Source organism: Chaetodon trifascialis, chromosome 4 (assembly GCF_039877785.1).
Source record: "Chaetodon trifascialis isolate fChaTrf1 chromosome 4, fChaTrf1.hap1, whole genome shotgun sequence".
NCBI lineage: Eukaryota > Metazoa > Chordata > Actinopteri > Chaetodontiformes > Chaetodontidae > Chaetodon > Chaetodon trifascialis.
Genome location: NC_092059.1, coordinates 23,649,643 through 23,667,006, shown reverse-complemented (window position 1 = coordinate 23,667,006; position 17,364 = coordinate 23,649,643). Strand labels below are relative to the sequence as shown.

Here is a 17,364-nt window from a genome sequence, read left to right as displayed (position 1 = left end):
TTTAACTTCTGACTGTTTATTTCAGAACTATCAGATTTTCAGGCCAGAGTGTGTGCAATGCAGTACTTTGTTCTGTCTCGTCAGGAAACATGGGTATACTGCCCTTATTCTGAAATTGACAAGAGTGGGTAATGATGTGTGCAGTGGACGGTGGATGATTTCAGGCAAAAGATAATGTGAGACTGTCATAATCTATCTCCCATTGGTTATTCCTAAAACATTGGTGCATGGTAACTGAGTGGTAAAGGTGTAGTTTAGTTTAAGCTTCCACTTAAAGCTACAGAAAGAATGCAGACATGGCAAATAAACTGGTATTCTGGTAGAAATGGTAATTATGGTAGCTTGTTCAGCCTGTTATTAATGCCAGGTCAGCTTAGAGTTAGGGAAAGACTGCACATACTTAAATACAAAAACAACAACAACATACTGTAGGTACAGGATGACCTGTGATGTTAGTGAAGTGAAGCCCTTGTTTGCTTCCCTTTCTTCACAGCATGTCTCGGCATACTGATACCACAAGCAAACTGTCCTGCAGGCAAAGTTCAACAATAGCTTGTTGAGCTGCTATGCACTTGGGTTGGACAGAAGGTGCTGTGTGCTGCCTGAGCTTAATTGGTATTTGGTCCCATCACCTTGTCTAAACTGGCCATGCAGCGGAAGCAGCACGTCAGCAGCACAATAGCAGCAGCTGCTGTCCTCTTTCAGTGTCTACACTGGATCTGTTCAGCCCCAGTACTGCTGCGCACCCCAGACATGCTTGACAGAGCTCACAGCCCAACACATACGCATATCTGTTTGTGTAAGTGATAAAAAAAGGCTTCAGGTTGCAGTTACATAGCTTGAGTGAGGCACATGCTACTACACAGCTGGTGTAGTTAGCTGCGATGGTTAAAATGCAATGTGTCTGTTCCATCACACAGAACTCTGAAAAGACAACACTGCAAAAACACATCCAGTGTAGATAGGATGTTACTTCCAATTACGTTGTAGAGAGAGAAATACTACCAGATAGAGACTGAAACAGAACTGACAGAACTACTTCTTACACACAAAATACACTGAATACACACATTCTCAAACCTGGCACAGACCCTGTAAGTTTAAATATGACCTGAAACCTGCACTTTACAGCCCTGGAACCTGGGCTCAAGTCTGTCTGTAGCCAACCTCTGACCTTTACTCACTATAATAAGTACCACTGTACCACCACTGTATTAAATTTGGAAACAAAATGAACTTGATGACTTAACAGTGTTAGTGAGTGAAAGTGTGAGTAATACACAAGTTTGTATTACTATTCAAACTGCACAGTTTCAATTTCACACTAGCTTGCCTCATTGAATTACATACGGGGTTTACCTTAAACAAGGGCTGTTGTTGAGGGGGAACAAGTCGGTTCCATTACAATAAAACCACATGAGAAATGTAGTTTTAATTTTCAGTAGATTAAAGGTACAAATGAACCAAAATAGAGGCTGTTGATGCTGTTACTCTTTTCTAGAAGTGCTACCAAGATGAACGGCAGTTTATAGATTGACATCTGAAAAAACTACATATAGCACATTTTACCTTGTTTGTTTGACCTGCTGATGTGATTGGAGGAAAAGAGAGATTAAGTAATCAGACATGCAGTGCATTTCCCAACACTCAAGCTTTGGGATGTTATTACTGGGTGAATTTCTATTAAGCAAAAGAGGTAAAAAATGTTGAGAAACAAGAAAGTAATTGCAAAAAAGAATAGCTAACATAGCTGCATGGCTGTGCAAACAGTTCATGATCCAGTTTATTTACCCTGACTCTAATTTGTCAAACCTTTTAAAGTGTATGTTAAAATAAGAAGAAAGATAATTAAAAATACCATGAAAAATATTCCAACAGCTGGAATCTGTTATAACATGATGTTTTAATATCAATTTATCTACAAAATCTTGACTGACACCACTGTTTCTGGTCTTCATGGAAAGTGCACTGTCACTGAAGCAAAGGGAACATATAAAAATTACAAACAAACAGACTGTACCATTTTTACCATAAAATGTCCATTCATTTGGCATTGGTACTTACAGTATAAATGAGGAGAGTCATATTGAAACAGGATGGTTCACCTTTTATATAGTGATATCTGAATTTCTACTGTAGATTTCTTTTGTTGTAGAGTTTGTTCTTGTGAAACAGTTGTGCATTTTCTCGCTGATCCACCTCATTCTTTATGATATAGCACTGAAGGTAGTTGCCACAAAACAGAAACCAAAACAACCAGATGAGTACATTCTTTATAATTTGTCTCCTGATTCACTGTATGTTTGGTAATCCATAGAGACTGTAAGCATCTGCCCCACAATGGGCACAATTCTTATGTCCAGGAGTTCTCCTTGAAGCCATATATAGTCCAGATCTCCCATCAAGCAGCTGTTAACTGCACAGTTTGGTAGTCTCATAATCCATTGAACTGGGCAGACGTGAGCTGAAGGCCTGCAAGGAGGCATGAATGCGAACCACCTCGCTGGCAGTCAGTTTGAGGCGGTGCCGCAGAAGACAAGCAAATAGGTCCAACCTCTGTTGACCCGGAGGGGACAGTCGGTTGACTCGGTCTCGTATTTCCAAGAGTTGAAGCATGGCCGTGTCTTGGGAACCTTGGGTGTACGGGTAGTCCAGCTGCAGAATCAAGTCGCGGATTGCCTCCGGGTCGAAGTGCATGCTGTAGCCAAAGACCTGGATGCTGTTGATCTTCATATAGCCAAGGTTCCGAGCAGGATCTGTCATTTCTAAAGGCTCGTAATAAATGCTGTCATTCACTCCATCTTGGGTCTTTATCCTGCTCCGAAGGTAGATATGAATCGTTTCAAAGAACGTCTTCCACTTGTTGCCCAGCGTCAGAGTCCAGTTATAGCACTCGAAGGGCAGGTCCAGCTTGGTTGCCTGCCAGTCTGGAAAACTGTTCTCATTGACAGGGATATACCAGCTCTCTGAGTGGCTCCCTCCAAAGGGGTTGATGTAGAGAGTAAGGACAGGCTCCAGGGTGCTGTTCTTTGTAAGGCAGATCTGGAGGGATATTCCCAGCAGCATGTGGACCATGTTAGACTTGTACTTGTTGCTCTTCAACGTCAGCAGCATCCTCTTTCTCCATGATGGGTCAAACCAGCTGTTGAGTCTCATGTCATTGCTGATGAAGATTGCATGGACCTAACAGACACACAGACATAAAAACAGGATGGACATACCACACTCATGAACACAGTGAGTAGGGAAAAACTTGAATTGTATCAACAGAAAGGCAGAATTACAGCTGAATCATCGCTTTGTGGAGAACAGGAGGTATATTTTTTGAGGCATTTTTACAAAAAGGGATGATGTGCAGTAAGTGTACCCGGCTATAGTGGAAACAGCACATTGTGCTTATGAAGTACAGTATGTCTCTTGGACAACATGTAATCGAAATTTCAGGCCCAAAATGGGCCCAAAAAGCAAAAGCTTTCAATGAAATGATTGGGGTGCAATCTTGGAAAATTTTATCCTGTTGTCTTTACATATCACATGGGTCAAAATGGCAGCACAAGTATGTGTAACATTCACTGAAGGAAAATAGCAAGGTGTGAAAGAATAGAAGCAACTTAAAAGGCATAGGTATTCAGTTACCTCTTGCAATTGAACACATCAATCCATTTCATCTATTTTCATGCAGTTTGACAAAAAAATCTCAACACACAGTCAAACTTACTTGTAAGACAGTAGATGCATCAAGCTGCCATTTCCAAGGTCAAGCATGATCATTTAATCTCACCTATTTATATCTATATGTAAGTAAACTAGTGTTATGTTGAGGCAAAAAAAATAGGTTATATCTGGTTTTAATTATATACAACACTTTGACAATGGCAAGAAAGTAAGTTATGTGATACTCAGGATAATATAAAAAAATAAATAAATAAATGTATTTTTGACCGTAACTGGCTCATCATGTATCATCATCTATTTACATTAGATGAAATCACTACAAAATCTGAATTGGTTTTGTGCAATATTATTCTCTGTTCTAATCAATCAACCACAAATTGCTAAGATATACAGATGATCTAAATTTGCTACAGCAGATACAAGGAAAACATGGGGATACTACGTAATTTGTCAGTAGCCACAAGGGGCGAGACTTTGCAATGCTGAGTAATTCTAATGAGTGAATATATCCTCCACAGGCTACTGCTGTGAAAGACAGCTCAGCTCTTGATCAGCCTGACATGATTAAATGGAGGCTAAGAGAAAAATACCTCTAGCCTGCGGTCAGCTCTCTGTAGTAGGTAGCCCAGCTCCAAATCCTGAAGGTCCGTCTCGAATCCCAGGTAGTTCTCTGTAGAGTCTGCCACCATGGGCCTGCAGGCCCCCTGCATCAGAGCAAAGCCCGGGTTGCAGCTCCCACAGCGGGTGTGGTTGTCTGGTGCACACACCGCACAAGCCGAGCCTTCCCCAACAGAGCAAGGCGGTGGCAGCTGACAGGGGCTGTGTTCGTATCGACAGCTGCAGCTGTGGAGCTCCTCAGAGAATGCACCAAGCTGGTTGTTCTCTGAGCAATACAGGAGTGACTGGAAATGACTCAGCCAGTAGGACTGGGGCCTGCACCAGGGAAAGAAGAAAAACAGAAGAAGAAGTAGAGAGGCAGAGAGGGAGTAGTTATTGAACGGGGCTTATAGGATGAGCTGGTTTATTAGGTAGCTTCTTTATTGGGTCCAGGACACCTGTCTGGGTCTACAGACAGCTTGCTCATTAAAAATAGCAACCATAATCAGCATAATGTAAAGTATGCAGACAGGCCTGACAGGAATCAAGCAAGTGTGGTTTAGGTAATTTGACCTCTGTGAAAGTTTTTTTGGCCTGTGCCCATTTAGTGTTTTTTTTTTTTTTTCTCCAGTTGTTTACAATGAGAAGAGAGTGTTGAAAGCATTAAATTATGAGTGGAAAATTGTGATACGTGGACAAGGCTCAATTACTGTGCGAGAGAGGTTAAACTGCCATTTTGTGTGTGAGAAACACCTAACCTCTAACTTCTCTAACAGTCTGTCGACTGCTCCTTCAATTTTTGCTTGGTTTAGGTCCGGTTTGGCACCTTATAGAAAATCATCACTCATTTTCAATGCAACCCATCATATATCTGATGGGGCAGGATTCATCGTCCTGGTAACAAAGAAGTACCTGTGTTTCAAAATTAGTGTCCTTCTAGGATTAGACACATTACAAGGTTTTAAGTTATTCTAATGTCACAGCTGCAATCTCTTGCTTGGATATTTCCAGCAGAATGATGATGTCAAGATTGTATAATATTGTTTGCAGGAATGCCTTCATGCTGTTGAGTCAGGCTGGCCTGAGATTGCGGTGGAGTACACCAGTTTTCATGTTTTTGTTGTCCTGAAGTGCCCAACGAATGTAGGTTACACATTCAAAGAATTTGAATGCAAGCATCCATGTTTGAAAAGGACAAGAAAGCAAGAGACGGAGAAAGTTGTCTTGGATGAGTCTGTGACATAAATATTAGAAGCGCTCTGCAGCCGTAGGGTAACTGACTTCCAGACGTACATATAATTCCCCCATGTGGACCGGAGTTTGATTCCCGTCTGTAGCACATTCTCGACTGTGATCCCTTTATGCCTCTTATCCTCTTTGCTCGTTGAAGAGAAGAAATGCACAGTACATACCGCTGGCTTTCCTTTCAGATAAAAAAAGAAAAAAGAACTTCTTCTTTGATGAGCGAGCATTGTGGTAAACTTTATGCTAATCTGAAAATGTTTGCGGGATTACATTAGGGGCATCCTTCCTCTGTATCCCAATCTTATTGTGTGCTTGGCAGTAGGAAGCAAGTCTGACTTCAGAAAATCACTGATTTGAATATCAAAACCCCCTAATGGAAAAAGCAGCGATGGGAAATGAACCAAGAGTGCTCTTCCTTTCCATCACTCGCTACCTGTGGGCAAGGTATTTCACCTCCGACAGCTTCAGCAGAGCAAAGCAGTCGCCAAGACAAGACTGCTGTTGTACTGTTAGTTCCCTGGTGTGATTATGTACAGCTCTCCTGCTCCCTGCAACTCTTCCTCCAAACCACTGCTGTAAATCACAGTGTCTTCTCACTTCAGTGCCACTTTTAAGGCAGCAGGCAACACTATGTTTGAAAATGAGTTCAGTCTATACAGCTGCAGTTTTTTAGGAAAATATGTTAAAAAAAAAAAACAGAAACAAACAAACAAACAAAAAACCAAACCTCTTATTGAAGTGATTAAAACCAAACCAAACCACCGATTAAAAATGTGTTTCCCTGAGATTGATGGATTTTAAAGAGTTGGCATCCCAGTTCATCTCAAAGGTGTTGGATGGGGTTGAGGTCAGGGCTCTGTGCAGGCCAGTGAAGTTCTTCCACTCCAAACTCCAGAACTCCACAAAACCAGAAACCTTCTTTGTACACTTGTCTTTGTGCATTGTCCTGTGGAAACCATACCATTGCATGCTGTAACATTAAGACTGCCCTTCACTGAAATTAATTGATAGAAAAAGATGTCTCTCTCTTTATACTGTAAAATATTTTCACTATTCCTTCCTTTTTCTTTCAGTCTTCACTTCACTTTTATTTTTCATTTGTTTTGTGCATTTGAGGGTGCACATACATCACATACATTACATCCAGGCAATGAATGTAAGTCTAACCTTAACCATAACCACTACTTGCTTAAACTTAACCCTTATCCTACCCTTAACCCAGCCTTAAGTATAGTCTTCACCTTAAAATGATGATAATGATTTACATTATTGGGACCTGCATTTTGTCCCTACATGTAAGGCGAGTCCCCATAATGTGACTGTGTGTGTGAGTAATACAGAGAGAGAGAGAGAGAGAGAGAATAAACAAATTTATATTAAAAAAATGAAAATATTACATCAAATCATCATCAAGTCATGTTTTATACTTGCTCCTAGTATTTATATTGTCAGATCTGCAATAGACGCTCCCCAGAGGAGCAGTGTCACTTATTTCTTATTAACTCAAGGTTATCTTCTGTCAGAGGTACTCTGTATATGTTTTTAACAGAAAACTGCCAAACCAGTTAATCAATTACAAGGGAAACAGGCAAAAGCAGTCAATACAAAGAACGTAAAGGAAGACCCATGTCATGATATGCAATAATTACGTCTTCTCGCATATATCACACCTTCTTGCCATTTCTCCTGTACAATTTAATGTAATTGAAACAGTGTGAAGCTGTAAAGATTAAATTGGTCTGATCTACTGAATGCCGAAACAAGTTCATTAAAAAGCTATTCAACATTTTAGTCAAATTTTAACTGCACTCTCTGTAGTGAAACAAAGAAGAGAGGACTCCTCCACACAAGACCTTGGAGTTCATGAAAAAAACTGGCACCTTTTTTGGGGGAAGGTTGCGCATAAGAAAGGCATTTTCTAAGCTGATTAAAGCAGAAGTACTAAAAACATCACTTGAATGACAATGTGCATCATTATGCCTAATGGCAAAAGTTTGAGCACAAAGTGTACTGTGTAGTCTTATCATTACCCGCCTAATAAAAGCCAAGCTGACTGCTGCTTCGACTGGCTTATTTGCTCATAATTGTCAGCGCAGACGAAAAGTAGCCCCCAGGAAGCAAAATCAATCACACATCTCTCATCTATCTCAAGTGCCCCGAACAGGATGTTAAAGAGAGAGCAAGGGTTTTTTGGAGAGTTTCCGTTTCTCTCCCAGGCAAACTGACAAACATCCCATTCTCAGCCTCCTTCCACTGAGTATGGAGATTTCTGTGAAGACATAAAAAAAAGGGGGGAAAGCTTCACAGTTGATGTGACGGTAATAACATAGATAAACTCTGCCTGGATGAGGGCAATGATGCTCCCACTCCTTTTCCTGGCAAGTGGGTGGGAATATCAGCTGCACAGATCATTGATTAATGTCTGTTTTGGCAATGTGGCAGACAGGAGGAGACAGTGGTGTACACTGAGTGTGAGAAAGGAAAGAAGAAGAAAAGAAACTGAGAGAGGGAAACTGGACATTGAACAGCAAGCACTGTAAAGATTAATCGGCCGGTTGATTCATGTGTTGTGCTCTCTAGCATTACCACCATTACTGTGGAACCTCAGTCGATCTGAACACTGTGTGACTGACAGTGATGGTTGGATTCATCGCCATTAGTAATCACACCCTCTGATGGAATAAGGTAGCCGAAGTGAACTTGGGCTTTATCTAGTGTTGGCATTAGTCTGAGATTCAGAAACTGTCCTTAGCAGAAAAATTACACCATTGGTCAAACACTTACAATGACCTGACAAGTGACCTCTTGCTGCCATGTGAATAATGTCCTCTCTTAGCAGTAAAGGCATGATGTTGTTATAACACTGTAAAATGTCGTGGAGAAGGTTGAAGTGGACTGAACTTTTACACTGGAGACTATGATTATTTTTCTGTGTCCAAACAACAGTCAAAATTGGTTTTGCTCAACCTTGATGGTGGTCTTTACCCATTGAATCAACTAGTTTTAATTGCCTAAACTAAACTGTGACAACAGGTGCTGCAGATCAGAAAACACTGAAACATACTGACATAAATCCATTTAGGTATGAGAAAGAAAATGTGTTGTTGAGTCTAGTTTTAGTTTATTAGCTAGTTGGTTCAAGTTGGTTATGGTTATATAAAGGAGAAAAAACTTATTGTCTGATTAACCTTGCCAAAATAGGTGTCAAAGTGTTGTAACTTAGCTTCATTCACTAACATACAACAGGGCAGCAAATCAACAAATGTTCAATCCCTCTTTCAAAATTTCATCTGATTTTGTAGTCAGCTCAAATACAGAATTTGATTTGAAAACTTCTCAAGCTGAGAAAGACATAAAGACATAAACGTGGCTTTTTCTTCTTTGCAGCCATGAAACCCATGCAGAGAATCTGGTTTCACAGGGATTTCATGGAGATGAAGTCCGGTGCAATGAAATGAAGATTTCATCATTTCATGCAGATTTCATGAAGCCTGATAAAGATTTAATGGAACAGAGACTTGTGGATTTCTTAAGTAAAAGTTGACTGTCGGAACAGCTGATAACAGCAAGCTAAGCCATGTAAGATCATTTATGGTCATCTGCAAATAAAAAGATATGTGTCTATAAAAACGAGGCTAAATTGGGTTGAAAACTTGTACTATACTGTAGATGTCTAGCTTGTTTTGATGCCATTTCACTGTATTTCAACATGTAGCAGGGTGTGCATATTTCTAGTGGAAAGCTGTACAAAAGAGATAAAAATGAAATCATTCGCATACAGCAAAGGGATATAGCGAGGGTATACAAGTGAAACGCCACCACAGTATGGCAGCTTGTTTACTTCCACCTACGTCCCTCGAAATCTATAGAGGGCACTGCAGGCTATGATTCGATGTACATTAGCTGTGGGGTAAAAATGCCACGACTTTGGAACTACTACTGGAGTCTAGATCAAACAGAAAGGGAAGACTACACAAGAAGAGAATAAAAAAGACACTGCTTTAAATAAAAATTTTGGCTGCAGTAGCTTTACCCAGGAACCTACTTGGGAGAAAGTCACCCTCGACAAAAACACATTAAAAAAAATCTATTAGAGCCACATGGCTAAAGGTGTCATATTGTAGAAAGTGAGAGTTACATATATAAATAAAGCTGGTCTAGGTGCAATATAAATACTGTGAAAGCCTCAAATGCTCAATCCACGAAGAAATGCACACCGCCGATATTCAGAAACACAGCCCATATCCAGAGTAACCACCCTCAGCAATGCCCCAAGTATGGCCTTGTTTCCCAAAACACCTGCAGAGCTGATGCAGAAACACAGTGAGCAACGCCTGCTCAGGCCTGTGAGAGCTGACCAATCAGTTGAACGGCCTTAAAGAGACAGGCACTAAAACAGAGTGTTTCAGACAGAGTATGAATAAAGGTGCTGCAGCAATTGACAGTAGATAGACAGTAGTAAAAATAAAATTTTTTCAACATTAAAGCATGTGAACATTTTTCAGTAAAGACCTAAAATGAAAGTATGAATCTGAAAATGAGCATACCGTGGGACCTTTAACATGGACATAGAGAGACTAAAACTGTGTGTTTCAGCAGCTGCACTCACCGTTCTCTTGGCAGGCGGACTTGGGGCTGTCGGTGACATCTTTTACTAAGACTGAAGAGCTTGAAGATGACTCTCTGGGCTCGTTTGGAGAGGACCCGCATGCTGTTCTCCAGCTGCTCATATCGCCACTGGAACAAGTTGTCAATTGACCACAAGTGTTGGATAGTTGACACGTTCAGGAAATAATTTTGGGGCAGCCTTGCATAGAACGCCTTGAATTCATCTTTAACAGAAAAGACAGATAAAAGAGGGTATCTTATCATTCTAACATTTATTGAGCATGGTCATATTTATTTCCAAGAGGACTGTTAGCATCAAATATCCTCTATACTGTGTGCAACATTAGATACCATCATGACAAATGGTGGTTATCACACCCATATTTACATCAATAGCAGCTGATTACAGGTGGAATTCCCCATCCAAACTACCCAGGGTGATAAATATTATACAACCCTGATTAAAAAAAAAAAAAAGTTTGAACACTGTGTAAAAAATAAATAAAAAAGAATGTGACAATTCGCTAATCCTTATTGACATACACGCAATGGAAAACACAGACAATATAATTAATATTTGACCTCATCAGCTTCATTGATTTTTGTAAATATCTGCTTATTCTGAATTTGATGCAGCAACACGTTTCAAACATGTTGGGTCAGGAGCAACTAAAGACTGGGAAAGTAATGGAATGCTCCAAAAACACCTGTTTGGATCATTCCACAGGTAAACAGGTTCATTGGTAACAGGTGATAGTATCATGATTGAGTATGAAAGGGGCATCCTGGAAAGGCTCAGTTGTTCACAAGCAAGGATGGAGAGAGGTTCACCATGTTGTGAACACATGATTGGATGAAGGATGTTACTGCATGGACTTGGGAAACATTTTCCATTTAAATATGTACCTCTGTGGTTTGGAGTCAGTGTGCAGGTGTTTTCATTGTTGTATTTTTTAATACCCTTGCACCTACATTTGATTTTTGTGTAATTGCGCTATTTTGTTGGGTAACTTCTGGGTCTATCGATACCAAATTATACAGTGTAAGTTGTGACATTTTACTTCAATACATGATGGAGAACTGGCATGTTAACACTATATGTATCTAGGTGGCCTTACTTTCATCCTGTGCTTACAACAAGCCTCAGCTGCAAACAACATTTATGTTCATATTTATTGACATCCTGCAGTGGCCTAGTCATGGGTCCACTTCATATAATATGATGGCCACCTGAAAGCAAATATCTCATAAATACAATGCGGCCGTGTTATATTTCCTGACTTTATGACTTGACAAGCATCACTTCAACACTCCATTAAACAACTGCCTTGTGCACATTGCATTGTGGGTTATTATGAAATGCAGATGGTGCACCAGTTGTGTCCTCCAGTTTAAGGCAAAGGATGGCTCAGTTGCATTTGAAAGAGCCTTTGAAAATGGTCAGATGTTGGGGTACCTGAATTGGGACTAAGCATCTGGCAGGTGCTTGAAAAAGTCACCTCTAACATTTTGATTGTATTCCCTGAAAAGCAAAGGAAACAAAAACCCTCCAGAATGACACCAAAGATGGTAAAAAATGAGAGATGGTGCATTTTGAAGCACAAAGCAAACTTTTTATTTGGGAATTTGGCTCCATGAGACAAGGTATCAAAAATATTGTGAACATTATATATTGTTCTTTAAAAATGCTAAAACACAGCATCTCTGATGGGGGTATTACTGCTGCAACTCTGTGTTCAAGTTCAAAGCATTTTTATTGTCCCTTACAGAGAAAATTGTCCACTACATTGCCACATGAACTAAATGAATTAGTTTAGTCTGAATGGAACAGCCACATATAGCTACAGACAGGATCCTGCTTAAGACAACAGGTAACTGTTCGTCTGGGAAAAATGACTGAGTTTGTCATTGACTGTTTTCATGTTAACAATAGTATTGGTCGCTAACTGATCTCTATCTGTGTCTTGTGGTGAGACCACTTCCTGGCATCTTCCTTTGCTGACAAAGCTAGAAATCTGCGATATCCCTCACTGAAGGACACATTTATGACACTTGCGGTTGTCTGCATTCTGAGCACGGTCCTGCCCTCACTTCACACCCAGCTATTAAAACATAAACTTTGAAAGTAATTGCACTTAGGGATATTTCAGCCAAATCTGAGGAGTGGAAAAAAGACATCCATTTTGCTTTCACCTGAGTAATAATCACCAAGGCAGGGTGACCGAGCACAGCAATAATAACCAAACATTATGCTAGGAGCTTCCACTCAAACTGTTTCCCCAGTGATATGAAAAGCCGGACTTGCAATAAATGGGTTTTATAGCTGATTAATCTGCTCCAGACATATTGTAAACTACCTGAGCCGAAAGCTGTTGATTTTTTTAATCCGGTCCTGTCGCCTTGTTAATTTGCTTTATGCAGATAGTGTGCCAGCACCCAGGATTCACAACCAGCTATTATAGTCCACCTATAAATCATAGAAAAGGGAGGAACATACACATAGGATCCTGACTCAGATTTAACGGTGGAGATAAAACACTTGAATTCATCCTCACTCCCTGTCATATAAATGATTTATAATCTAAAAGTTTGATTTGCTTGCATTTAGATGAGGCGTGCAAAGTGAAAGGAATCCATTATTTTTTAGAGAATTTGTTACCTGATTCCTCAAACTCTTTATAGAAGATCCCCCATGTCTCTGTAATCCTCTCCAGGCTCTCCTCCATGGCTTGGATGTCCATATAAGGGCAGTTGCACTCTGGGAACTTGGTGTCACAGTTGCACCAGCAGTCATTGTCCTTGCAGCCAAATTCACCCTCTCCATTACAGGCTATGTAGCTAAGAGCAGCCTGCACAAAACTTTCCCTCAAGTAGTCCGGAAGGATCACCTGCAAGCCTGTAAAACAAAGCTGGGTTTAGTACAGTCATCAAACTGTGAACTTGGGGAGTGACAGTGAAAGTATAGTGGCAATATTGTGCTGGCTGAGCTTACAACTTACTCAATAAAATCTATAAATCTGAATATTTGTATGCCATATTTACGCCTTGCGCATATACCTTTCAGAAGAACGATTGATCTTTAAAAACATAACACAACAATCATAATAAAAGGGGTAAAAATCAAACCAACCTTGCAGTTGCACTTTATTTTCAGGACTCTGAACCAGCACAGAGCTAACAGAGTCAAGGTTGTCATAGTTACTGCATCCAAGAGGACCTGTGCGGGTCTCTGTCACCTGGGCAACAACAAATAAAAAGCTCATTTATTAATTCTCCACAGCACCCATTTCAGATGGTTATGTTACATTTCTTTACAAAAAATCTATTTTTAAGGGGAATGTCTTAAATATAAAATTAGAGGGGAGCCAAAGAAAATGTGCCTTGTGTAACACCAATGGCTTCATGCGTTTTTTCAAATAAACTAGTTTTATAAAGAGTCAATTTGACTTCTGAGTGTGAAGGAAACTGAAATCATCTAAATTGCTGCACTCATCTTTTCTGCAAGAATGCTCCAATATTTCTTTCTTTTTTTTTGTCCAGTCACTGATTGAAGACTTTTTGATTGACCTTTGCCGCAAAGCATCTCCAGCAAAGCATCTTCTTTCACTTCATTTGCAAGAAGAGATCTTATTTCAGCACTCTCCTTTTTCTTGCTGTGACACGGCAGGGAGCATCTGACTGATTCTCATTTTTCTCTCTTTGTGGTTCTGGGACACCATATTTTGTTCAGCGATTTGTCCTGGTCGGGCTTGTCAGAGGACAGTTGGTGTAAAGTGACAGATGGATGAGGCGAGACAATGAGGGTCAGTCGATCAGTAACACAATCATAGAGGGCTGAAGGGCTTGGGAACTCATATGAGGCCAGTGCTGCAGGGAAGTGAAAACTCAGTGCGGGCTTCTTTAATCAAAAGCCTAATCCAGAAGAAAGGGGATTGTGAGCGGAAGAATACAATACCTCTGCGAATGGGAAAAGGAAAATGAAGATAATTTGAGTGCAATTCTTCGACTATAATATTTATATCACATTATAAATCCCTTGTTTCCCTCATGAGGGATTTTAATCCTGATATGAATGTGAGGAAATGAGATACAACCCTGGGTTTCAGACCACATGAATATTGAATCCATATAAGGAATTATTTGATATGCCATATGATATGCCATATGGCAAAAACATTGACTGATGAGCAGAGCATTCAATTTCCGCTTTGGATAGCAGCTGCTATTCACTGTAGATGCATTCTGGTATATTAAAAATACTTAATAGGACATTATTGGCCACCTGTATCTTGGCACATGGCTGTATGAGGAATGATGCAAAGGCTGGAGTTTTGTTGAACGTTTCTGTCTATCTTTGGCTTTTTTTTTTTTCCTCTTTTTTTTTTTTTTTTTCCTATTTTGTGGTAAAACTTTTCTGGGCCAAATTTGGATGAACTGAAAACTGTGGTGCGGTGTTTTCATTCCAACTACAACAATGAAGACGTAACTCGCTCTGAATCACGCTGAATATATTGTCTGGGAGACTCCCATATTTCTTTGACAGGAAACATTGAGAATATCATTAAAAGAAAAATTAAACAGGAATATAGAGTGGGGAAAAACACTTCCAAAGCCGGCAGCTGCTCCCACTCCTAAATCTACTGACTACACACACATCCAGCACACACACCTTGAGCAAGTCCAATATTCACTCTCCTTTTAGCTCCGGTTTAGTTTCCACCTGATACTCAGAGAACTACCTTGCTTTGGATGTTACACTTTCATCACCAGCTAGTCACAACATTTGTTGCTGCACACTGCTGTTTGGTGTCACCCAGGTAGCTGTACAGTGTGTTTATCAGAGCTTGTTTGGTGGAAAAAGGTGCTTTCTGTAGCTTTAAACAGGGTTTGATAAGAGTGATGAAACTGAAGTGAAAAATTGTGAGATGAAAAATCAAAAGAATGAGCTAAATGAGTTGGTGATAATCACGTCTCATAGCCAATTTGATTTAATGATTAATGTAGCTTTAAGTCTTAAATCGTACAAGCCATGCGTTTATGAGTGTGTCAGTATGTGTAAAATTGATTTAGCAAGTATTTTTTCTGTCTGAAATCTGTTACTGAGGCAGTTTTACTGACTTCTTTCTGTTTATGCCAGAAATATGTTGTAAAAATAAAGTTTGGCTCGAGTGTGATCACAGATGATCAAGTTAGTGGCCTTCTTCTGTGATAGTCCAGACAACGATCGATTGAGTCAGGTAACACAAAAATGCATTTCTCTACCAATAATGACAGCACAATACAATCGAGAGGCTGTCCACAAGATGAAAAGATGAAACCAGAGCCTCCTGCCGTTTCCTCGTTCAAGTCTGTCGCCTTGTTCATCACTGTGTGCAGACACACTGACAAATACGAGTCAGTTGGGGATATCACCATCAATTCAGTCTGGGAAATTCTCAAATCATAACAAAAATGATCCCCGACACTCTCCAACAACTGCAGTCATTACTCATTGTGGAAACAAGCCGATCCGCTCATAGACTCTGCTCTGTGCCATGACTTCTTTGAGGCCAGATTTCCACAGCCAAACCCCTGTACACCATAACAGTAACAGGCTTTTCCTCCAAAATGAGCTTCGATTTCCCCTTTGCATGGAGACAGCAGGGGGGCCTTTGGCTCGCCAGCCCCCTCTCATTCATTCCTCAACTTGTTCGATTTCAAATTCATGCAGAGGAGTGCTTAGTTGTATCTGTTCCACTGCTGTGTGGGTCAACGCCCTGTGGAAATGAAGCACAAGCGTCGAGGAATCTGTCGCTCCTTTGACTCACTTTCAACCGGTGATGGAGGTGAGTTTCTCCTGTTTCCACTTCCTACCTGTCAGTTACGCCCGATGACTGCCTTTGGAGCATGAAAGCACACTCTCTCTTCCTTTCTGTAGCTACAGAAAAACCCTAATTCCCGAGAAATGAAACACACAAAAGCAGCTGCCTCTGCACCTCTGATGTGCCCACCTTAGCTGCAAAAGAAATACCCAACCCTCCCTGAACACAATGTAGTGAGAGGACAGAGCTTTGATAAAAGTACAGGGAGTTTGATTCATGTTCTGCTACAGCAGAGAAAGCCACACTTCACAGGCTGACTACCACTGTGTTCTGAGGAATGAAAAAGACAGAAAGGAGGGTCATCCTCCCCTCCGTAGCCCTATTAACCCCATGCTACCTGAAGGTGACAGCCAGAGGCAGAAACCTGTCACGAGCTGTGTTTCACAAGATTCATTTATCTTCCCCTCACCATATGTGCACATCACAGAGCTTCCTCCAGACTCGATTTGCTTGTGGCGGCTGAAGATCATATCTCATCACAAGCAGACTGATAAAAAGCATCATTCTGCACTTTACCGCTGATCATTGTATTATAAGGAGGAAATGACACACAAAACTACATGTATGGCTTTTAGAGATGCAGTTTTCTACTTTGCAAATGACACCTGGAAGCGGCAGACAAATTTCAGCTGGAATCTGTGATTGTTTCTAATGAGCAGTGTGTGGACTATATGTAGAGATGACAGCAATGTGTGCAGTGTGTTTGTATTTCTTGACTGTCTGTATTTATTTAGTACAGTGTTCTTTAATAATTATTATTTTTCTGATACTTCTTGAATTTCTTGGCTTTTCTGCATTGTTGCTCATCATCTGCTAGGATTCGCATTGAAACTCTGGCCTCTATTTTCGATTCCACTGCTGGCGTGGCGCAGGCATGGCGCAAAGTCAGGTCCGCTTCGCTGATGGGGCGTGGCGGCGAAGACTTCGGTATTTTCGTGCACTGCACTGCTGGCGCATCTACTCCCCCTTCTCATCTCAGTCCCACCCAGCGGCGCAACTCGGAAGGAGGGAGGGGAGATGGCGTGGAGTGAGTTTGACACAGCCGAGTCAAATCTTCACCAATCACAGCAGCTCCTCGCCTCGCCTTTAAAATGGCAAGTTTCGAGGATGACTGAGCCCACGCAGGAAAGTGTCCGACACCCAAACTTCTCCAAGGAGGAGACTGACGTCACTCATGTCTCAATATGAGGTCCTTAGATGGTAAAGCCTCGGCCTCCTCCTCCTCCTCCTCAAAGCAATGATGTATTCTATCTTTGTAGATAACGTTAAGCATTACAATGATAGCATTTGTATTTGGAATGAAATGACGTGGGTCTCCTCCTTGAACTGCCACCTTATCGTGGTGGAGGAGTTTGAGTACCCGAATGATCCTAGAGGC

At 40.8% G+C, this 17,364-nt stretch overlaps 1 protein-coding gene across 1 annotated transcript in view; it reads right to left on the bottom strand.

The window, feature by feature from the left end:
• Window positions 1-1,887: 1,887 nt before the first annotated feature.
• The window catches only part of brinp3a.2 (bone morphogenetic protein/retinoic acid inducible neural-specific 3a, tandem duplicate 2), a 53,176-nt gene continuing 37,699 nt past the window's right edge, over window positions 1,888-17,364 (bottom strand). The window contains exons 5-9 of the mRNA XM_070961446.1: window positions 13,256-13,361; window positions 12,785-13,021; window positions 10,127-10,349; window positions 4,266-4,608; window positions 1,888-3,183 (exon numbers count right to left, since the gene is read on the bottom strand). Of these exons, the coding sequence (XP_070817547.1) occupies window positions 2,413-3,183; window positions 4,266-4,608; window positions 10,127-10,349; window positions 12,785-13,021; window positions 13,256-13,361 (1,680 nt within the window). The 3' untranslated portion in view covers window positions 1,888-2,412. The remainder of the gene's footprint in view (window positions 3,184-4,265; window positions 4,609-10,126; window positions 10,350-12,784; window positions 13,022-13,255; window positions 13,362-17,364) is intronic.